The 25,652-nt window shown below is 39.7% G+C and overlaps 1 protein-coding gene across 2 annotated transcripts in view; it reads left to right on the forward strand.

Moving 5' to 3' along the window:
• Positions 1-25,652, forward strand: part of LOC137284142 (neuropeptide SIFamide receptor-like) — a 70,070-nt gene that overhangs the window by 39,671 nt on the left and 4,747 nt on the right. Inside the window, exon 1 of one of the 2 annotated variants that reach the window (XM_067815830.1) lies at positions 10,167-11,214. The exons of the other annotated variant lie outside the window; for it this stretch is intronic. Within the exon in view, the coding sequence (XP_067671931.1) occupies positions 10,941-11,214 (274 nt within the window). The 5' untranslated portion in view covers positions 10,167-10,940. Of the gene's footprint in view, positions 1-10,166; positions 11,215-25,652 lie in introns of those variants that run through there. 2 annotated transcript variants of the gene reach the window in all.

A 25,652-nucleotide genomic window follows, 5' to 3' on the forward strand; every position in this document is an offset into this window, starting at 1 on the left:
TACACGTGTGTTAAATCACATGGTCGACTTTTAGAATGGAATTTTAACTACACCGTGGTCCAAAGTTTTATTGCCCACAATAACAAATTTACCTGAATGCTAACGAGTGTATAACCGGTCACAAGACGTTAGTATAATTATAGTGAGTGTACCTGTCAGTTCCATGAAATATTTGTTCATAAAATCCCTACTGATATGGTCATAAAACAGCACTTGGCATCTTGAACATAAAAGTTCATACTCATTAACTTAATCATGCCTGCAATGGGAAAGAGCAAACAGTCTGCTAGAATCTCTAGAACATCTATTCTCTGCAACTCTTGTCTCTTCTTCTCTGACTGCATACACTGACATTCTAATTGTGAAAATATATTAAACCGTTTCAGGTTCTCCAACAAGGACCTCGCCCCCTGTTTAAACATCACTAGTACAGACGCTAAGTCTTCTAAATCAGCAATAACGATGCTTTGAAGAAGGCATCCTTACTTTCGGTCAAAGGGCCTCTCTTGTCATTAATCCCCGGCCGCAGTGTTCTGTAGGACTAAATTGAATCAATTGATCACTGCTGACTTACAAGTCACAGTCGCAACACAACGTCCACAAGATGAGACTGCATGAGGTCGGACCTGAGTTCAGAGTTGGTATGTCTTTCATTAGATCCCACTTCATGAACCCAGAGTATGATTGAATATTTTAGTGAAGACCATAAAGTTTCCATTTAAGATTATTATATTAAACATATCCCATTCTGTATTTCCCTAACCCGCAGACACGCGTACCTTAAAGTGTCGTAAGGCATTTTCACATCATCAATAATTGTTATGTTGCAAAAGAGCGAGACACCAAACCATGTATCAGGATTGGTCTGATCAAAGTATACCTTTCCCACATTGGAGATCTATTTTTAAATATTCTGTTCAAGCATGTCTGTATTTGTTGAATCAATATCTTGCTGTTATATGGCTCTACGTGCGAGTTATACCATACAATATCATACAGTGGGGAGTTTATGAACGCTGAGAGTAGTCAGTCGAGCCCTTTCAGACAGACTATTCCGAGAAACCTGTTGATTTCCAACCACAATCGTATTTGCATGGCCTTGGCTTTACCAAATTAAATTGATTCGAAAATTGGGGCAGCTCGTGTAGGCAAGATACCACAGGGAACATAGACAAATATCAATTTTGGGCATGTGGGAGGCTACAAGTCCTCTTTCGAAGCATAAAACGCAATCATTGAAACAACATTACTGCTATTTGGATCGCAAAAGTATACCCAATTTAGAGGGTGTAGAAAAAAACCCATTATGCCTCAATCGATCGAAATACGCAATTTCACTATCTTGGATGCAGATAAGTCATACTGAGCTCAGGATGAGTATGGATGAATAACTATTTCAGCTACCATTGATGATTTAACCTGTGGGTGAGTTAAGTCTGAAAAAAAACCCACTGGTGATGAAATTCAGTAAAACTTCATGGTTTGAAACTATTCGTTTGTGATTGTAATTTATTGTATTAGCTGTTAAGAAGTTGTTCATCCATATATTGTTATCTAGACGACAGACTAATTATTACCCTTCCTGGTGTGTTCTTATTTATTTTTTTTTCTTATTTTCTTATTTTATTTATTTTATTTTATTTTTTTGTCTTTTGGTGATTTTTATAGGTTAACGTATGCATGTGCGTTTGCATTTTTTCAACTGTATATATAGTCAGAACAGATGTTTCTCAATCCATACCTCAATCTAGAACAAAAAGAGTAGTTTTTAAAAAATAAAGTTTTTGGTAAAACAAACATGTCACATACTAGTATTTAAAAAATGATCATCCATCGATACCATCATAGGAAGACCACGGCTGGTATAGATGAACACACCATCGTGATTTAGCGCCCTGTCAAACAGTCCATTTTAGAAGTCACTTAAGCCATACACACATGTGTTTTTCTATCAGCAGGATGCAGTAAGTGGAACGTTTATCCAACGAAAACAAGTAAGCAACATTCATGTAGTGACAGATAGCTTGGATATGTCAGAACTGATGCTGAAACTCATATTTTGTGGAGTTAGTGACTCATGTAACATCACAGAACGAAGAGAACAATTAACATAGCAATGTTGTTGAAATTCCCCTTCGTGCCTCTTGTTCTTCTTTTGGATTTTGCGAGAGATACATCAGCACACGTCAAGTGAATCTGATTTCCTTGCCACCCATCGAGTTTCCTCTACAGTAAGTTTCAGCAAACCTGTTTCCTGTAAGAGGTGAACATATGTCCTGACAACGCTCATATAGATGATTTGGACAGACATCTGCAGGTGGAGGTCGATGTTACAGATTGCCGTAAAGCTGCATAGAACGTGTTGGTGTATAGTGGGATAAAGCTCTAAGTTAAGAAGACCCTTTCAGAATACCACTTTGAAGAACACCACGAACACAGATATTAAGTTGACTAATCTAAAACATAACCATAGTGTATCACAGGTTTCATTTTATTATCAGATGTTCCTGACACGTTTAAGGGACGCAACTCATAAAATTCCGGTTTGTTTTCTGACATGTATTGTTGGTGAAGGTAAATAAATTAGCAGCCACAATAATTAGCAAATACGTGCAGAAACTATTACATGTACATGATCCCCTTGAAATCGTTATGATGTAAACAAATTCAAATTTTTACAAAGATATAACAAGGTTCGCAAATTCTTTCAAAAGGCCACTGTGCAATGTATCTGGCAACGTTGATACTGCATTTAAGGCAAAGTGATAGACCTCAGATAGATATTTTTAAAGTCATAAGTTTAAGCTTGAAAATGGGAATTCCATTGTCCTGGTGGTTTCTGTGTTTGATTGTGTGTGTTTTCATTACAACGGAAACATTGAGTTAAATATACCTTTTTGATACATTAAAGCTCTTCAACCCCCAAAATATTTGTGTTTTGTATGGAAGACAAACACGCAATAGTTCATGGGACAAGTCATTCAATATATTTCCTGATCATTAGTCTCATTCACTTAAAAGGTTGCAACGATAAGAATTAAGCAGCATGTACACAAGCCTCGAATACAAACAGAATATGATCGAACCCTCAATGATTCGAGTTACTTTGACCAAGCCACTAACAAACAACATGTCCATACATGAAAATCAGATCCCCTTTAACTTATTTGGTTTCTCCGAAGCAAAACGATTTGTCCCATTGAAATATTCTCTTTTCAACCTAACCATCTGTATTGATTCTTTCTGTAGTTTTTTTCTCTTTCAAATATGTGAGAGAATTGGTTTTCGATTACAAGAGAAGGAACTCTGGAACTACCACAGGCCCAACTTAGCAAATTGCTGATACGGTAACATGAAGCAGTCCATCAATATGTGGAGTTAGCCATCGTTCAAATCATCAGTGTATGTTTAGACACTGGAATAGTTATCTTATTCTGAGAGAGCTTCATTATCGGCTATTCTTTATTGTACAGAAGCGGCAAGCTTTTTGGGCGTAAACATATCTGATTTCCCCCATAGTTGGCTCTGAGATGTAATGCCCCTTGAAGAGCTCGTTCACGGTCATAAATTCATGGAGAGCACCATACAGTAACGAATGATGGCATTGATGTGATTTTGGATGAGTCTTTGTGGTTCGTCCTTGGTAAAACACTTTAACAATAAGCCTAGGACTGAATAAATCACCCTCAAAGTTCCATTGAATTGCTAAGGGTCTATACGTGTAGCAAAATGCATGATTGTGCAATTATAGATAACGGAAGTTATTTCAATATGGCAAACAAGCACGCACCTTGTATCAGCATCATTCAGGTAAAACGTGTATGGTGTTGTTACGACAATTTCAAGTTTGTTTGTATACGTCTTTGTATACATTTCGATTGAACAATTTAAGGATCCGAACGAGCACTTTTTTCAATACCATTCTAATACATTTTTTGCAGCTAGACTGCTGTGACGGTTGCGAGATCACCATGCTGTGATCTGTGCTATTGCCTTTGAACACGGATGGTCCATTTGCCTACAACGCCGCATCTGAAAGAAACATCTCATTAAAATAGGAAAAGTTTAGGACCTGTAATAATTTTCATCATACTTTACCCTAGGCATGCTGTGGCAATAAAAACAGCACACACTCTAAAGAAATGACTTCAAAAGCAACTTTGAAACCTATACAACAAAGATTAGAGTATCATTAACAACTGCATTCTAAAACTAGCACACATATATACATAAGGAAATATATCCCGGTATCCCGAAATGTCTAAACTGGATAAATGTATGCTTTTCTGGAAGCTTTCAGACTGATTTGCATCAGAAATATAGGCACCGGTAACCCGTTATCCTCTGCTGCCTCTTATCACAAACAGTGTACTTCAACTACAACATTGTTTTACGATGAACAACACTGTCATGTATATATCATGTCTGAACAATATTTAAAACTGTTTCATACAAAGGTGTGATAACCACGCTATCAGGACCATGACATCCGTTATGGCGTTCTATACAAATCGCTATATATACATTTTCAGGTATAATGATACCATAAAGGTTCAACATATGTAAAGCAGTATTTGTGCCTCCTGTAAATAAACACGTGAAGGTCATTATTACTGACCGCTACAAACTACAAGAGGGCGATCGATTAATAGTGGCTATTTGTGATAAACACGTACCGTGGCACGTTTTCTGAAACCATCCCACCAGATACACAAAAGCTCTCGTGAGGTTGCAGTTAATTACGCGAATTGTCCTCTGCAGATCGATACCCAATCAGTCTCCAATTCGAGGTCACTAGTTTCTGGTTTAGTTGTAAATCTAAGCATGCAGTTAGCAGTCTGACAAGTGCGCCATTGCCTGGAATCACTCCTACTAATGGGAAGCTCATTTAGAACCGTAACATCTCGATAGCAGTATTTTCAATAATTGTTTGAGGTCCTATCTCCAGCGTGGCCTAACAACTTGAATTAGATGAAAAGCGATGCTGATACAATGACTTGCTGTTACTTCAGTTGTCTAGGTCGGATCTAATATGTCACAGAAGACTAATGTTCAAACGCAGAATGTCCAAATGTATAGGTATGAAGAATTCCTAAATACATTTCAGTACGAAGCATGGTACAGCCCTGAAATCACACCTTATAAAGTATCGTAACATATTTATTTTGCTCAGTTTGGTTTTTTTTCAGATGGGTGCATTTGTGAAAGACAGATCAACAGGTGGACTGTTAAAGGCTGTTTAACACACTCTGATATGTATTCGTGTAGTCATCAAAAAGGAAAGGAACTAAACATTACACTGTACTGAACGTTTTCATTTCCTTAATTTCTGTACTTTACCGCTAACTCGTATGAAACGCCAATACCAGATTCGTACTAAATGTCTGTACTTTATCGTTAAGAAATTTGACACGCCAATGCCAGGACTTTCCACAGTCCTGTACTTTATCGGGAAGACATACGAAACGCGATCAACTTATAATACTCAGAACTGACTATCTGAAGAATACCACTTATGAGGTGAGAACGTTTGGAAACTATAGGAACGGTTCACTGAACCAGACACTAACATAATTTGCATAAAAAGTAGCTGTTTGTTTGTTGCATGGCACCGTTTTTATACTTTCACTGTCAGACTACCTGCCCATGCTGTTACATGGACCCAGTGCAGGAGCAAATGGGCGTTATCAGAAGGTGAAGACGATGTCAAGTGTACTCTTTCTGTTTCTTGTAATGCTATTACTGAATAACCATGTTGCTTAATCCCTTGCGCCAATGATAAATCCTTAAGTCATGTCATGTCGAGGAATGACTCAGTTTGCTGTTTTGTCGTTCGCTGTCATGTCGAGGAATGACTCAGTTTGCTGGTTTGGTATAATCAAATACGATTGCCCATTTTGTGAATATTACGACTAGTCTAGAGTCTGTGGTGGATAATTCTAGGTAGCAGATTTACGTTAATCGGAAAGGTACTTCTTTGGCTGGACTATAAGGAAGGTACACATCGGTTTAGAACTTAAGTGTATCAGAAGAGAACAGCATGCTTTTAATATGATACATATTTCAGATTGAAACAGTTTATAATCTTTGCTGTTTAAATGCATTACGCACATCACGATCAATTTTATATACAGTCTTGCAGAAAAGGTTTGCCCCCACTTATATGAGTATACTTCGATCAATAAACTCTTAAGATTTAATAGAGCTCAAGTACTTCAAAGGTGACGAAACTGTAATTGCTCTCACAATCAATACTGACGTACAACCTGACGACGGACTTAGATTCCGCAAAATGTGTGGGCTTTTTCAAAACAGACATTATGAGTGTTTTTGCTACGTTCTTGCGAGATGAAACGTGTTTGAAATCCGATCAAAGTTCTAATGATATGATCTCAGTTGATGACAAGGAGCTTACACGAGTATATGTTCAACTCATTGTTTCTCAGTTTCGTTTTGTTTACACGAGTTGATATTGCATTTTTACAGATGATAACGTGAAAATAGATGCTATCACGACAAGTTGTACTTGTATTTTTTAATAATTTTGCAGTGTAGATAATTTCCCACACAGTCATCCAATAGCAAAAAATGATGATCATAAGCATTTTCATGCAACATTTAGCAGTGTTATATGACGCGAATAAACACCATTAAAGAACATTACTCTTTTTATGTATTTTTCATGAGTTCGCTTACCAAGGCATTACAACATAATTGCCGTTATCCTTTTCCCTAAGGTCATTGCAAGCCTGAAATGATGCATCATATTAATTTCAAACTCAGACGCTTTATTTGATTTTTCAATTTGGATCACTGACATTAATCTATTTCATTATTGAACGATTTTCGTGGGTTGTATCTTCGATGGATCAAACGACAGTGTGTGTGTGCGTGCGTAAGTGCTTGCGAGCATGTGCGTCGCGCTTGAGTGCATGTGCGTATGTACATGTGTAATTTAAAATTTAAGAGGCAGAACACCGAAGTGAATTTGTAGCTGTTCATCGGGCGTTTTAATTGTATTTTGGTTTCCAATGAGAAACAGTTTCCAGATGAACGTACTCTGCATAATGACAGTCAAACAGAAAATGTTAAAACATGAAAAAACCCCAATCCTACGGGGAAAGCAGAGTCCATGGAATGCATGGTGAAAACAGTCAGCATACTGCCATACTACAGAAAGAACAGCGTCTCGGTTTCGGTGTTAACCATCCCTCCAGCTGACTTATGCCGCATATTGATCGTTTCAGAATTTACTTTCCCGTTAAACACTGCATAGCCTCAAGCTATGGTCTGGGACTTTTTTTCGCTGCTTGTTTACGAGGTTTACCGGTCCGCTACAAAGATTCAAACACATGGACTCATGGAGGTTCACAATTAGGGCAAATCCCTTTGAGCGGGAGAAATCGTCAGCATCAGCCGAATATTCCCATGCCTTCTTGTCAACAGGCTGCAGATAGTGCCTTCTGTGTGGCCCCCAGCTCTGATTAGTTCATATAAACGTCAACAGGTGGTGTAATAGAGAGAGGTCAGATTGGCGTTGGAATGTTACCAGCTTACCACTCACTTGAGTGCAACAGTTCAAGGTGATGGACTATCTGGTAAATGCATTAAGATGTTTGCGGCTACTCAATCGTTACCCATACATGCGCTCTTGAACATATTGGAAGAATGTCTAGTATGATTAAGCAGTGATGAACGATCTTAGTTTCAGTAACCACAATATTCATATAGCTGCAGCATGATTCTGAACATGACTAAGTTGTTCATTTTAGTTCAGATGGAAAATAAATGAAATTAGGCGCAGACACTTTTGTATCACCCGTGGCGATCTATTTTGACATTCGCAAAGCTGCAGTGCTTTATTTCATCAGTGACCCATATACCACACTGTTTCAAAACAACCCACATTATTCGTGACGTGAATTCTGAAACCTAACATAAGGTATGGAACTGTGAGAAATTTCAGTTCCTTTCCCACCATTACTGAGTAATATATCAGTTATATAACTGAATTCACAGAGTACATTGCATGTTTGTTAAACGTAATTAGCTAGTGAACCGATTGAGGGATTAAATATGACATTTATGAAAAGTGAACGCTTTTCTAATTGGACTACTGAAAAACGAAAAACAATAATGGCCTGTTTGTTAAAATACCACCCCCACCCCCACCCCTCCACCCCTACACACAGACACTATTTTGATGAAATTACTTAGCGTCTGCAAGTCGTAATATATTTTGCTACGTCTCTGCCAACATGTGTGGTGTAGATGGGCAGCAAAGAATACAGACAACAGCCATCGCTGAGAGAAGATCTTGTTCCTTACATCACAACATGTCTCTTGTTACAATTTCTTGTTGCTTTAAGCAATCTTTAATATCTTAGATATAATAATCTGTGTTTCCCTGAAATCTAAACGAAGATGTGTTGCAAGAATCACGATCCTTTCATGTAACGAAACCAAAACTTGTAATGTCACAGGTAATATGATATATCTTGCAAGCATGAACTTCATGCATAATGAAGTTTTGACACCAATCCTTCGGGATGACTTTCTAGGACTGATTCTTATTTGTTGTTTTACTTATGTGCTCTGAACGAAAACCATAACGTCTAAGGTATTTTCTTCAAGGTGGATAATCAAATTGGAATTGTCCTTACGGATCTTGGTTTTGTATCGGTTCAATGAGGAAACCGGCAGGAAATATGATATTATGATATATATACTGCCAACAAATCAAGCAGATGCAATCATTATGGAACCTTTGTCTGTCATACACTCACAATCTCGCCACACACACACACACGCCCCTTTTCCCGCAGTTTATTATGCCCGTGCATACCATATATTATCTCTTTCAACTTATCTTATCCACGTCAACAAACCGAGAAGATCTGCGTGTAGTTGGAGGGGTGGTCATTAACGGGGTGGTCAGGCTAACTAAATGACTTTATTGACACGTTATTCCAATTGAATAGATCGGTGCTCGTGCTGTTGGTCACCGGGTTGTCTGATCCAGACTTTGTTTACACACAGACTCCATATAGCTGGAACATTTCTGGGTGCGGCGTTAAACATCAAATCAACCAAACAGCATCACGTCTACCTCTTCCATCTACGAAACTGTTTAAGCAACCACCCAGAACATGTACCCAACCATTGTAGTGAGTGAGTGAGTGAGTTGAGTTTTACTCAGCAATATTCTAGCTATATGGCGGCGGTCTGTAAATAATCGAGTCTGGACCAGACAATCGATTGATCAACAACATGAGCACCAATCTGCGCAATTGGGAACTGATGACATGTGTCAACCAAGTCAGCGAGGCTGGCCACCCGATCTCGTTAGTCGCCTCTTACAACAAGCATGGGTTGCTGAGGGACTATTCTACCTCGGGAACTCCCCCCTCCCCCCGTTAACCAGCTCTAAAGCATAAGTTGTACCAACGTTCCCCTGTCACACAACTACCTGCATCACATTACCTACAGCCACGCACAACAAAATCTACCCCACAAACTCCACCACCCGCGTCATCCTTACGCTCTTCCTACACCACCATCACCAAGCCCACCTACACGAACATTACCATAGACACCGTCATCTCCTCGATTAACTCAACGCCTTCCACTAACTTTACCTTCGTTTCAATCGTCAACCTTTCAAATGAAGTACCATACTTCACTATCTCATCTGTTTAGCGTTTTCAAACCTACATGTTCTTTACGACTCATGTAAGTTCACAACCTCAGAATGATATACAGACCTAAGATGAGTGAGTGAGTTTATATTAAATGACACATCGGCAATATTTCAGCCATATCGTGACGAAAACAATTCATGTAGTAAAAGGGAAGACATTTGGAAGGTTAAAACCTGTCGAGGATGAACAGAAAAAGATACTAGAGAATCATAGATTGTATATACAACTACCAAACAAAACTAAAAGATACCAGATAAAGAAAACAAAACCGTGTAAAACAAAACAACTGAAGGTAGATCACCATACAAGGAGCCGTGGAAATAGGCCTAAGAAGGGATGAAGCTTGAACTTCGAGTCATCAAAGTTCGACACAGCGGTGTTTGACAGTGTACGTGCTATCGGTAAGACGTATACAAACGTGCTATTGATTCTGCCCCGGTAGCTGTATGTTTGAACATCCCATTCAGCAACGTATCCAAGCGGAGTGGCTGGCGGTGTCAAGGAGGTAATGATGCAGCTGCTTTGTAACTTTTATGATTAACAGGCTATCAATTACCTACTTTGAAACGCTGCATATTTCCTGCTATCATGTGATCTTTCCGCGAGGAATTCAATCATTAAGAAAAGCATTCCTCCCAGGAGCGGTTGTCTTTGAGAAATTGAACCCCAGCTTCAAGCTTCCACGACTGATGACGAGCTTACATTTCTGGCCGTACGTTTAATTGACAATGAACTAGACGGCAGATAAGGACCTAACGTTGCAGTGTGCGAAGGAGTGGAGCTCTAATGCCAGTCACATGATGATTAGCGGCAGACAGTCCATGCACGAAGGCGGGACTCACCAACAACTCTGGTACAAGGCATTGTGTGACATTATGCTGCCTGTGGGGGTATAATGACTTTAGAGCATTGGACAACACTTTCTTCATTATAAGACTGTTATTTTCACCAACAGTGATATCGGAATTGAATTTTAACCCTTCAGATAAACAATGAAATGTCCTTATGGGAGTTTTCTGGAGCTCACTTTGTTTGCTAAGAAAATTGTTCTTTCCCGATAAAACGGATTTGAAATTGTTAACTAGAGAAGTGTTGAAACCAGCGCCGGCTGTTGAAAAGAGATTATTTTCCGCAAGTGGCGCTTGAGTCGCGGACAGGCACGAACGTCAAACTGTTTCACTGTGGCGTCATGCTGCTAAGTAGTGGCTGCTCAGATCACTTCCAGTAAAAACTTTCAAAATGGACGTCTATAATAATACTACTGTTTCCTATGGATCTGGAGAGTTCTACGCTTTTGTGAAGCAGCCAATATATATGGTGGTGGTGTTATCACTTGCATACGGGATGGTTTTTATATTGGCCGTCTTGGGCAACGTCTGCGTGGTGGCTATTATCTGTCAAGACAAACGGTTTCACTCCGCGACGTATGTGTTTCTGGTAAATCTGGCCATATCTGATCTCCTGGTGGCGATTTTCTGTCTCCCGATCACGCTAATGACGAACTTATTCAACGGTAAGTAAAGTGCCGTGTACAATCCATTAACGTTAATCCACTCCAGGCTAGACCAATACGTCTAAGGGTATATCCCAGTTTGACGCGTATCTAAAAAGAGAAAGTTACATTTTACCCTTTTGGTGATTCTATTCGATAGGATTAGAACATACGTTTGTTGGTTTTACAACACTGGAACACAATAATCTAGATTTAAACTTAACTTTTGGGCGTTAGGATTCGGTAGGATTGAAAAAAGTATACTAAAATGGATAACGTAAGTCGTAATAGATGGGAATGCTTGAAGATGCTCATGGCGTCATCATTTCAAGTAAACAGTCTCATCCTCCTACTTGATATTCCCAAATAACCCCGTTATAACAAATATCAATTAAGCCCTAACGTGATAGACAAGAATGTGTTATCACCTCTTCAACGTGGCACGCTGGCACGATATAGTGACCTGTGAGCTCATTATACAGACAGATATTAGTTATTGCTTGCTAATGTGATCAATATTTGATAGATCGACTTCGTTTGTATGAAATATGGCATGTCGTGAACGAGAATGTGGTACTAATATGAATATTTCATTAAATATTTTATCAGTGGCAATTAATCCAAAATTTCCGTCCTGTATTTGTAGTTTAAGCATGCACCAATAGCTCATATTTGGTAGTGCTTTGTTTTATGGATGAGTAAGACAGAAATTTATGATTGAACGCTCAAATATTAAGTTTTAATAAAAGTGAAGTTACGTGAAGTTAGGAACAACGTTGCATTCGTGATTATTGCACCTACATAGCGAAGTGCATACACCTGTCTACGCTCGTTCGTGCGTGCGTGTATGCTTAACCATGTACACTTTTCTAAAGCAGCCTGGCATGAATTAAGTACACAAGTACCATCTTCTAGTATGTGCTGACTCGGCCAGAAAAAGGCCAGGGAATGTAACAAGTACCATTTTTGTAGGTGCGTACTCTGTCAGCAAAGATAACAACACGCACAGTCTTCTAACGTCTTTTAGTATGTGCATACCGGTCAAAAACGACCAGTAAATGTAACAGGTACCGTGCCTTTGCTGGTACGTATTCGGCCAGCAAGGATAACCATACGCAAAATACGCAAAATCTTCTAACGTTTTTAGTATGTGCAGACCGATCAGAAAACGGGCAGGAAATGTAACAAGTACCATATCTTACTAGATGCGTACTTGGTTATCAAAGATAACAACACGCCCACGCTTCTAATGTCTTTGATTATGTGCAGACCGGTCAGAAAGCGGCCAGGAAATGCAACAAGTACCATCTCTTTGTAGGTGCGTACTCGGCCAGCAGAGGTAACAACACCTACGATCATCTAACGTCTTTGATTATGTGCAGAACGGCCAGAAAATGGCCAGGATGTGTAATAAGTACCGTCTGTTAGTAGGTGCGTACTCAGTAAGCAAAGATAACAACACGCACAGTCTACTAACGCCTTTCAGTATGTGCAGGCCGGTCAGACAAAAAGGCCAGGGAATGTAACAAGTACCATGTCTTTGTAGGTGCGTACTCGGCCACCAAAGAAAACAACACGCACAATCTTCCTGTCATCACGCAAACTCTTTGTCCACCAGCCTACTGAAGCGGTTCTGATGAATATTTTTTACCAACTTTCAAAGGATTTGAATTTGACGCCGGTGATTACATTTTCTATATATTTAGATAAATTAATAATTCTTAAAACAGGTGGTATTTCCGACTCATGATAAAATATTCGGTAATTACGAAACACAAAAGCTGCAGGAAATATTATGTCTTCCGAAAAAAGGTCAATCTTGTTGAATATTATACAGTATCAACGTGGTTACAACTTCTCATTCCGTTATTTCCTATTCATCTCAAACATCAAAGAACGTAATGGCATTTCATGACTATTATTATTTCTCTTGAATGTCACGTATAGTTTTATTTAATATTCACTCTTTCAGTGGATTTTAAAATGGGAAACTTTCGAGCTACATTAATCAAGGTATTAACGTCAGTATTATCCCCTGACGTCTTCACTAAACCTGTGAGCGTTAGACGAGTGGTCACTGCGTTCGCTCGTCATCAACTGACGGGTTGATTCCCTACAAATGCCCGTGAATATTTGAAGCCACTGTCTTACGTTCTCCGTAAAATGTATAGTAAACTAACAGGAAGGTTCTACAAACCTAGACTATTGTGAAAATAGAACCTATACCAAGCGTCTTTTATATATCTCCAGCAATACTCTTATGTCTTCTCCAAACGTTGAATGTTTGGTTTTTTACGAAAATTATTTTTAAAGATTGCACTATTTGAGCATGGCGTTTGGTATTGAACAGCGTTGTAGAATAATGCCTGAAAGTGGCTAACTGTACATTCCGAGAGTAGACTCGAGTGTAAACTGTATGTTTTCTTTTTTTTAGATTTGACGTTGGTAATGCGTGTATGTATGTATGTGTGTGTGTGTGTCTGTGTCTGTGTGTGTGTGTCTTTAATTTAATGTTAACTTGCATCGTTGAGTATGTGGTTTGACACCGATGGAAATCTGGGTTAGTAAGCAGCTAGCGTGATATTCGTGATGTCAATCAATGAACTGCCGCCATACAGATAAAATATATCAATGCGTGCAGAGAGAAGCAACAAACAGAGCAACCATACTACAACAAATTTCTCACCCACGTTGCAATCGTTCACATAACAGCAAACAAAGGTCACATGCTTTTGATTCGTCCCAAGAGGCAGTTGCGAAGTAATATTGCAACACATGGCATGTTAAACTATCAAGACCTTATTATCAAAATATGCCTTGGTGGGTTACCGTGTCATTTCTGGCATTGTTACCCTACACCACTGACAGTCACAATGAGATGACACATGGTCTATAATTCATGTGTCACTTTAACCCACAGCGTCGGTGCATCTTGTATATTTAAGAGAAATACAATAGAGTGGATGCGTCGAAATAGATACACATGTGTCTCCCTTTAGCCAGGAGACAGTAGTGTTCATTGCCCTAATTACCACTGGTGCCATCTTATAATGTGTCTTGGGGGCATGATAAGAGGGCGCCATTAAGACAGTATACCTGCGTGGTTTCCTGACCGCTATGTCAACACAGTTTATATGTCAAGTATCTGGATGACGGCTTGAGGTATGACTCTAGGCGCTTTGAGATGCTTTTGGTTTGGCCTGTACGTACATCAGTACCGTAGTCTCATCGTTTCTATACTCGGGCGTGTCTTGCTAATTTTATCCTTTGAATTCAAATGTCCAAGTCTTGTATCGATATTTTGAGGCAAGTCTTTAATTAGGTGTACGCCATATTTTGGGTATGTCATATTGCCTTGGACTCCTTCGAATTCCTGAAACGTAATTCTTTTGAACAGTCTTCACTGACATCTGTAGTAGAATTCCCACTGACAAATAGTCAGGAAACGTTTTTTCTAATCTACTTGGGCGCTTCGTCTTAAATAACGATTCCCAGTTCCGGTAGTGTTTCCGGTGGTGTTTTATATCGAGATGTACTGGCATTGTGTGTCGTTTCTATTCAAATATTTAGAGGACCGGTGTCATACAGAAAATTTTGAAACAATATTCAACCGACCTAACAGCTTCTGTGTGCCGTTTTCTGTCATACTACTGGTAATATGTCATCTTATATCTGTTCGGTGTTTTGCGCTTACTGCGCCAGGATAATTGAGTCGATTTATTGTAGAACCCGGAACAATTAGAAATTCATAATTTGTCTCAATCACCTGTCTTCCTATGACTTCTACTACCAACTGCAAAATAATTCACCTTTTGATTCTCTGGTGTCGCGAACGTTAAGGGTAGTAAATGTCTAGTTCCCGGCGTTGCTTCATCCGAAGACAAACGGACGTCATAGCGTCATGTCTAGCATCCGTGCATAATAAAACACACACACACGCACGTACGCACGTACGCACGCACGCACGCACACACACACACACACACACACACACCGCATAGCCCTTGAAGCAAATATTATACGTCTTCATCGGGATTGCATCCGTTCGCATGCTGATGGAAAGCGTTGACTCAGAAAAACAGCCAGAGAACTCATCGTTTACTGTTGAGTGAATAATGAATTCTGGACATCCCAGTACAAGATTCAATAGCAAGGTTCAAGTTAATACCGGTGTGGCTCACTGGTTGCAATCGGCATTCATAAACTCTCTCTTTTCCAGGACAGAGGAAATTAAACACACTACGATAACAGTAAATCGGGAAAATAAATGAACTGGTCTCCAGGTCAAGGACGAAGAATTCAGATTAGTTCTTCAGGTTCATATATTCGTCTGTGACAGGAATACTTCCAACACAGTCAGTTAGCAATGACATTTTTTTCTGTTTTCAGCGTTGCCATGCTAGCTGATATCTGGAACATATATATTTTTATAACCCACAGACACGAAATGCCCTGAAAGAAAGGAAATGGACGAAGTAATGATTAGAACATGGACGTAACTTCACCTAACAGACAAGTTTCCATTAGACCCATCATCTTTCTTTAGCTTTAACCATATGTGTGTCTGAGTGAGTGCGTATGTATACGTGTGTGTGATTGGGTTTGGGGGCTCGGCGTTATTTTTCAGATCAATAAGTGATTTTCTTTTCTACGTGTCTGTGATGGTTCCAATAATGGGGACAGGTTACGCTTGCCCTGGTATCATAACTATTCTGTGATTCATAAATTCATGTATATGATAAAGTCGGAATTGTACATCGGTTCTATATTTGGAGGATGTGTGAATGAATGTGGCACTGGTTTCGTTGCGTTCATCACACTGTACGTAATTGCACGGTTCAACGTTAAACGTCTTCAGTTTCGAGAAATATTGAACTCCATCATTTCGATCTCAATCTTCCAACACATGGTCGTACGTCACTGGTACTCTTAAAATAATAAGTAAAACACTATGAGGTAAAATGGAGTTTATCGTCGTACCGAAGAATATTTCCCTCATGTGGCGATGTGCATGTGTGTGTATGTGTGGCCCAGACTTTCTCGTGCTAGCTAACTGAGATACCATGCGAGCAGTTAAGCATGAATACCCGTCTCAGACATATTATACCGACTCCGAACCGACCAGTCTTGCAGTACATAAGAATGCCGAACGTCAGAAAGGGCCGAACAGGTATCATGATTTAACGTCATTTGATACGGCGCGGCCGGGAATCGAAACCGCGATCTTCCACTACACAATGGAAGCGGTAAATAAATAAGACGAAAGATGTCAATATGATAGTTATAAAATGATCTTAAGTTATCGGTGTACCTGAAGCGAAATACAGACGCAAGTATCGTTGGCATAAACCAACTTTCCCACCGATATGTCACCAGAATCACATCACTCTTAGTACGGTGCGGTAGCTGAGGACTGTTTTAACATAATGCGAGGCTATTCCGTTCAAGATAACCACATCGACAAAATCTTCCACCACATGATATGCTAGAATAAACAATTATTCCGTCAGCGCATTTACAGTTCCGTAAATACACTGAAATCCAATTGAAAGCACTCTTCAGCACTAGGTTATTCAGACAATTTTATTCTAAAATATTTTCTGTTTGGAGAGAGAAATCCTGAGTACATTTTCGTCGTCATACTTAGGCTAATTATGGATATATACATGGGATCTGTATTTAAACTTAAACTAATTAGTTTTGTTGTCGTATTATCAGATGTTTACGAAACAGAAAGAATAGGGGTCACCCGGTCACCTCAAAGACGACCATTTACCTGCAGAGACTTGCGTCCCTAAGTTGCATGCAAGAAACACGTCACCGCAGGATAACAGTTAAACTAAGTTACTGGTTTTGTAGTCATACCATCACCTCACCTCACTGGAGACATATGCCCGTGTAAGAAACATATCCAAGTGGGATTATAATTAAACTAACTCGTTTTGTATTCGTAACATCGCTTCACTTCAAGCAGTTACGTCAGCATATTTAGACAGCGCACATATCCACGCACTATAGTACATGCTCATGGTGCTGGTATTTGTTTCCCTCGATCTCACTGGATGTCAATCTCAACGGCACATCGTATTATCACTCTCAACTCCTTGGGAGTATGCAACTCTTGCATCTTATAGGCGCACCGAGTTACTGTGGCTTTCACATCCTAACGAGGTTCCCACTGACAGCTGGGAGAACTTGGACACATAGTCACAGTACTTTGTCCAAGTTTACTATACGTTGCTGTACTCGCAACCAGGTGTGTGGACGTATTCATGTGACCACTATCTGGTCATATACCAACGGATTCTTGGTTTCTTTTAGTGAGTGAGTGGGTTAAGGATATAATCGTAGGATTATAGCTAAAATGAATGGTTTTGTATTCATACCACCACCTCACCGCACGACAGAGGGTTGTTTACCTGCGTCGTGTGTAAGGAACATAACAATGTAGGGTTATGTTTAAACTAACTGGTTTTGTATTCGTACCGTGACTTCACAGCAGAGAGATGTTTACCTCTGTCACGTATAAGAAACATAATATCACTATGGGAATATAGTAACTGTAATAGGTTCTGTATTCGTACCATCACTTCACTTCACTACAGAGAGCTGTAAACCTGTCTCGCATGCAAGAAACCCACCGTCATGGGGTCGAATCCCGGTTTCTTCTGGTTATGTTTCCATACTGTTTCATGGATTTCAACAACCTGGAAAGCTTGTGAGTCCTGCATATCGCCAGTGCTTCTTGTCATATCAAGAAAACCTGCCGTGACAGAAATACTGTTTTGTATCACGGCCTATTAGCTATTTCTGGAGTCACGTTATAGGTGAATATGGCACGATGGACGTGATGATTACACTGGCGTTGCGGCGTGGAATAGACAGTATGTGTAGCAGTTTGCAGCAAACGTTTCTGTACTGTAAATCATAGAAAGTAATGCGAGGACGAGAGTCTAGTCTAAAGTGTCTCACGGAATTACATCGAGCTCTTTAATCTGTGCTGATAAAATGTGATTCCCTGAATCTTTCATGTTTAATTTCTTTTCACACTTGTTACCAAATAACCTGAATAGAACTTATTAAGCAATGAATGGAAACGAGGTGACGATGTCTTGACTTTACTGCCACATTTGAGCATGTGATTGCTCGCTACTGCCTGTCTTATGACAACATTTATAAACGTAATAAACTTCAAAGGGGAGCAAACAGCGCAAAATAACCCTCCATGGATGCAAAATGTCCAGTCTGACTGACGTGCTTGAGTGACTTTAAACAATAATCTGTGATTGTAACCAGTGACAGCTGAATTGACTTGAAATACCTATAATGAGGAATTTGGCAGTGAATATATCCAGTGGATATCAGTTGGTGTCATGGAAATCAGTGCTCATTCATCACGTAATACTATGAGAGATGTCTACATAGTTTTTGCATCTGTATCATTATGATGAATGCTAACCTGAGGACAATAACTATGGCCAGAGATTTTGACTTATGAAGTTCTCAGTTAAAGACATGGCATCATTATAATAATGCAAGAAGAGTGCAGACGCGACTTTCGCATTAATAAAATGCTCGCATTAAGTTCATGATTTACAGTATTTAAATGGGTTCAGTTCATTATATTTAAGTATCATGGCCTCACGCCAACGTAAATCTAATACAATCAGTATTTGATAAATGTGTCAATATCTAATTGTTATCATAGAAATAAGATAAATTAATTCAAACCATACCTATTTTTTTTTTATTTATTTTTTTTTTTTTTGTCATTTCAAAATTTAGCGTGTTTGTACAAAATTAGATTCTACATGATTAAAAGTTGAAATGACTTACTCATTCTGGAGTGCAAACTTTAACCTACAAAATATAGTAATCCAATTAACACCGCGTCCCTTTTAAACCACATTTACCCTTTGATCTCTTACTGTTATCTGGCCATTATGCATGAGATGAGATGCGTACCAGACTCGAGACAGATTTTAGACATCATCTTAACCATACCGTAACAGGCACAGAAAACTTAGACATGGTCGGAGTTGACTTAGATAATTAACTTAAATCCACCGTATAAATACATTGGGTCATCTACCTAAGGATTTAAGTGGTGACTTCATCACTTGACGTTTTCGCTATGGCCGGGTGAAGACAAGTAGAGTATGTTGCAGGGCAGGAAGGCATCTCCAGTACGAGAAGTGTCCTTTACCGCAACCAAAGAAAATCCATTCAATGTTTGCCTCAGATCAGAACTGAAGTTGATCCCCTCTGAGGTGTCTGAAATGACAGATAGACATTTTTTTCTCATCAGTGATGGAAAAGATCCCAGCCTCCTCCAGAATATATAAGCAGCACGAACATCAAATAAATGATACTATTTACATGGATGGAACTTACTCTTCATGTGCTTTAGAACTATTCATGATTGGTGTAAGTCAGCTTCGTATGCATTAATGTACGTAGTCTGATCTGATCGTCACATCGTGGATCGTTGATCATGATGTCAGTCACTAGATTTGCTGACCCAGACTAGATGACCTAAAAGTCACCGCCACGCGGAATGGTACCGAATGTCTTGTTTAAGTGCAACCAACATTTTCTTGCTGTATAATGTTTCATCTACTGTAAACAGAGGCAGCTATTTCGGACGTGAATGTGATGCATTCTAGCGGACGTAACTTGGCAACCATCCATTCAAAAGAGGTTTTTTATACTGAAAGGAAAGGACGTTTGTTTAAAATTCATTGAAGCTCTGTGTCGAGAGACCCTAGATCTATGCTTAACTGACATGTACGAAGTAGATCCTGAAGTGCTACTGTGAACAAAAGGCCGAAAGGTATTGTCCTGGTTCGTTAGGACCACGTCACAAATGTCTCCTTGTGTTCATCGTGTCGTTTCAGACCTTCATCCAGTAGTACGCAGACTTGACATAAAAGTTAATGGATACACTTCGAGGTGACGTGAAATCCAACTTATTCAGTTTGCCTACTTACTGAAAAGCATTGTCGTTTACACAAAAAGACAAAGTGAATTGATTCTTTCGTAATCTGTAAGCACGTAGACAGTTCTACAATCATAAAAATCTCTGCTAGGCGAAGGCCATTGTACGATTCCGACTTAATCATGAGTATGTGTTGTTGAATCAATATCAGCCATTGATGATACCTAGCATAACCCATAGCCTCCCCCACAGCCACGCTGTTTCAATTAATTTTCATTACAAGGAGAAACCTCATGAAATCCCTGCCTAGCAATACGCGCTTTTGTCGACGTCACTCCATGCTAAAATAGGACTACATCAGACCTCAGTTGCCTGCTTGCGATGATATCTAGCAGTTGCCATCGATTTCCAATCAGACTGACCCGTGTATGTTCAGAAACGTATGAAGAAGGTCATGCCACAACAAAAGTGTCGGTCATTTCAGCAATAATTGACGTTAATGCAGGCGAACAAATTATTCTTAGAAGCGTAAAATCGTCTTAACAGAATCCTCGTCTATTAGGCAACGTGACTTCCGATTCCACAGGGCAGTAATTAATCTGATACTGGCATGATGTTTTGAAGCAAGCTTTCTTAAGTATGGTTGAGCTAAAGAGCAACCGCGCAACCGAGCAATCGCCAACGGATCATTTTGTGCACAGAGCAACCTGTAGCACTGTTCGGCTTGTCACTAGTGCTCCTGATACTGTGTGCGTTTCTTGGGCTAAGTTTATGTCATACGGGGCCTCAATAATGTCGGTTTATAATGGTTCACAGCAAGCTCCCAATTACTAACAGGAGGAAATTGGAGGGCATCCGATGAATATTATGAATAGCGGAGAACGCATTTGATCCCGGCCTACCTTCTTGAGGCAACTTAAGTACCTACGTCATCGTGATTAAATGTCGTAACCGTCACAATTTGGCAAAATATTTCAAGCAATACATTCTAATTAAATGTGTTTGTACCGGGGATCTCACAAGGAGTACATTGTAATGCTATAATAATATTCATGCCTGTGTTCCAGCAATGAAAAAAGAACACCTTGTTAAGAATTGTGGCTATTAGAATAGTTAATTAATAGTAAATACCTTTTATGTTTCATATCTTTCTCTTACATAAACAGAAATTATAGAAAGGAGCAAAAATTGATTTAAGGCAGTCTGAAATACTGCAACGGACTGTTACACTTGCATGTAAATATAGCAAAATACAAAAAAAAATACAATGAGGGAAACAGTTATTTTATGACAGAGACGCTTCAAAGCCACCTTTGGTCATAACCTGTTTGTCTGCTGATAAAGGTAAATGTTTAACGGAAGTGTTTGACACAACCATGATGAATATGTACTTTGTTCCTACTCCGGGATAACGTAGTTTACTGATGCCCTAATTTGATTTATCCCGACGATGGGCTATTTATGGACCTTGATTGCTTCACACGTATCGCAAATGGCTGGACTATGCTTCTGACACGTAGTATATATAAGCATACGATATAGCTGGAATATTGCTGATTGCGGCGTAAAGCTAAAGTCACTCACTCACTCAACACAAGCATACGAGCAGCGCACGAAAACATCTCCATCGAAAACATAGTCCATATATTTGGCTGGTTCCAACTTTGACAGATCATTTGTGTTTGATTTGACTGTTGTTTGCTTCTTTTTCTGTTTTTTGTTTGTTTGTTGAGGTTTTTTTTTTTTTTTTTCTGGGGGGGGGTTCTCTGTTAGAATGTACTTTCGTGCGTGTACGCGCGTGTATGTGTGTATGTATATGTGCATAACTCGAGCATGTAGGTAGGTACGTAGTTTGTAGGTACTGGCAGGTTACCATCCTTCATCCATTAGGGTATGGGCAATCAAGATAATGGCATCTTCGTTAATTCCACTGGACCAACTCTCTTGTACAGAATGAGATACTTGTACCAAGATTTTAATGTGATGAAATCGAGGGATAAAAGTCTGTTTGCTTGTGTTTGGGTTTTCTCTAACTGATTTGTTTGTTCGATGTTTAACGCAACCCTCAGCAATATTCTAGCTTTACTCTAGCGGTTTCTCTGTAATCAAAGACCTGTCGTTAAAATTGATTAACAATCCCTCTTTCAAACAACAATTTATGTCTAGGTCGTTGTATGGAAAACGAACATGTCAGAAACGTTCTAATTTTGAACCGATCAATATTTGTGCATACAAGGATAGGTTTTCAAAGATTTCAAAGATGGAATGCCTACCACACCCACCACCAGCTGTAATAATATAATCTATGTTGCACCAAACTCCACTCATGAGCTGAATGCCCACAGCGCTAACAGTCAAAGCAGGCATATTATTCCCCCGGATAAACCAAACTGCATGTAAGGCGCTAGAAGGTTATAGTGACATGACTTATTCCACTGAGTACCCATTTTCTGCTGGGCAATTTTGAACAAACGCACTTGCCTAAGGTCAGTCCACATGTGTCATGTGCTTCGTTGTGGGGGAGGACTGAAGTCCTAGAAACTCTCAGGCGTTAAGCTTCCGGTCACCCATCCGAGCACTGTCCGCGCCCATCGTTGCTTAACTTTACTTGATTGTGACCTGAGCTTTATGCAAAGGGCCGCACGCCGCCACTGCGTGTAACGTTTGGAAGTATAAATCTAACTCCATGTCCTACACTCCTTGTCTCCACCAAACCACGGTCCAAGTATATAGGAAGTTCATATTCAAACAAATAATCACGAAATCCTGAACAGTGTGAACGAAACCAACTTCTTCAGTAAACGCAAGCTCAATCTCCTCTTCTTCAGGCTAAAGGATTAATTAAACATTCGTTGAACAGTTACATTCCAGAATTCATTCCAGTAATACGAGTAGTTAAACATCAGCTGAGAATTATGTAATATGTTCTTTTACAGAACTGAATAATGATAGATAGATAGATAGATAGATAGATAGATAGATAGATAGATAGATAGATAGATAGATAGATAGGATATTTACGAGGGTTGGCTGAAACGTTCTCAGCCTGAGTGGTTTTTCCCCACCAGGTAGAGACAGGTGTTTGCCACCAATGAGGACAATCATTTAGTGAATCATAGACACAAGAACTACAAACGTACTAATAGTTTTATCTCAACTACAGCTCTTTTGGTAAACCTACCCTCTGAAATCATCAGAAATGGACAAAACTGAATACAGGGCAGTCATCAAGTACTTGCAAAAGAAAGGGATGTTCCCAACACAGATACATGCTGACATGGTCTCCACTCTAGGGGATGATGCTCCTTCATTTTCCACAGTAAAGAAGTGGGCTGCAGAATTTAAGCGTGGCAGACAAAGCCTTGATGATGACCCACGCTCAGGAAGGCCTTCAACAGCAACCACTCAAGAAAACATCACGCGAGTGCTCGATATGTTGATGGATGATCGACGATTGACTACTCGACATATTGCTAGTTTAGTGGGCATCTCTCATGAGAGGGTTGAGCATATTATCACCAACGAATTAGGAATGACTAAAGTTTCTGCAAGATGGGTGCCAAAGCTCTTGACAGCAGAACAGAAACGTGTCAGGTTCCAGACGTCCCTTGACAATTTGCGTCGTTTTGAAGCAGATCCCGATGATTTTGTGGCACGATTTGTAACCATGGATGAGACCTGGATACATCACTTTCAACCAGAAACAAAACTACAGTCAAAACAGTGGAAGCATCCTGATTCACCATCTCCGAAGAAAGCCAAGTCTGTTCCTTCAGCTGGAAAGGTGATGGCATCAGTCTTTTGGGATTCCAGGGGTATTCTGCTCATTGGTTATCTTGAAAAAGGTCAAACTATCAACGGCAGATACTATGCTGATCTACTGGACCAGTTGCGAGAGGCAATCAAAGCTAAACGACGAGGGATGATCGCTGAAGGTGTCCTCTTCCACCAAGACAATGGGCCTGTTCTCAAATCGGTGGTGGCCATGTCGACAATCCGCGATTGTGGCTTTGAACTCATTGACCATCCTCCTTATTCACCTGATTTGGCTCCTTCTGACTTCCACCTGTTCCCCAAAATGAAAAAGGAACTCGCCGGTCGCTATTTTGCAAGTAATGATGACGTCATTTCCGCTGTGACTGATTTTTTTAGGGTAGCTGAAGAAGATTTCTTCCTGACCGGGATTCGGGCTTTGCAGCATCGCTGGCAAAAGTGTGTAAACTTGGAAGGGGACTATGTAGAAAAATAAATTACAAACGTGGACTTTGTAACTTTTTTTCACAGGGAGGCTGAGAACTTTTCAGCCAACACTCGTATATAGCGCACATATTCACGCACTAGTACATGCCCAAGGCGCTGGTATTTCTCCCTCGATCACTCAATCTCAACAGCACATCGTAATTCAATCTCAATCTCATTCAATCCATGTGGACTGGGACACATAGTCACCGCACATTGTCCAACATAACTGCACGTTACTGTACCCGCAACTAGGTGTATGTGCCATCTGGTCATATACAAACGGATTCGTGGGTTCTTGTAAGTGCTCAGGGTTGTGTACCGTACACTAGGGGTTGTGACAACACTGTAAGAGTCTGCACACAAAGTTGACTCTAAGGTTTTTACACCCGGTCGCAGGTGGGCTCGATCCCGAAACCTCAACCTCGCTGGATCACTAGCCTGATGCTTTAGCCCATTCGCCCACCGTGCCCCCGCAGACCAAGATGACCAAGATGACCAAGATGAAACTGGCCTTGTTGTTTTACAATTTCTCAGGATACCGAAATAAATTTTATGTATCTTGGTAATCGGAAATAATATTGTGAACGATTTTAATATTTCAAAGGAAACATGTGTTCTGGCAAGAGACAACGCACTAAGTAAATACCAAGTGGTTGTTTAGCATTACTCATTTAGTGTTTGTGTTCCCAGTCACGCCTTTAAATCACATTAACTTAAAAGCTCCTCTATTAAAAACGTGATAGGAATAAATATTTATGCCATTACTTTTCAACGTTTACACAGAGACTCCGGCATGGTGCTATCAATACATAACGGCGCTATTTTGATCTACACTAACTGAAATCAGTTCACTGTCATATTTGTTTAAATTGTGTCCCGACAGTCTCGCCTGTTTTCCTTTCACAATGACCTGCTAACTCATTGGTCGATGTTGAAAAAAAAATACGGTAACCAAAATGGTTTGTTGTTACAATGATACGTCTTGTTTAAAACACTTAACTTATCCGTTGTCCCATCACAGGGGATATATATTTCAATGTCAAAGCAATTAGGGATATTTTTACAATGTCAGTTATCATTTAATAATTGTAAGGACATAACTTATCAGATAAGTTTTGAAAAATAGTTTATGTAAATATGTTGCGATTGTCAGTGGTTGTATCTTCAAACGGGGCTAAAGTACCGCACTGATATTGGCCCCCTGAAATAGTACGTAAATGTCAAAGTAAAATTTATACGTTCCAGCATTTTTAAACGTCGTATTTTTTGTTATTCTAAA

The sequence above is a fragment of the Haliotis asinina genome, chromosome 5, assembly GCF_037392515.1.
Source record: "Haliotis asinina isolate JCU_RB_2024 chromosome 5, JCU_Hal_asi_v2, whole genome shotgun sequence".
In the NCBI taxonomy this organism is placed as follows: domain Eukaryota; kingdom Metazoa; phylum Mollusca; class Gastropoda; order Lepetellida; family Haliotidae; genus Haliotis; species Haliotis asinina.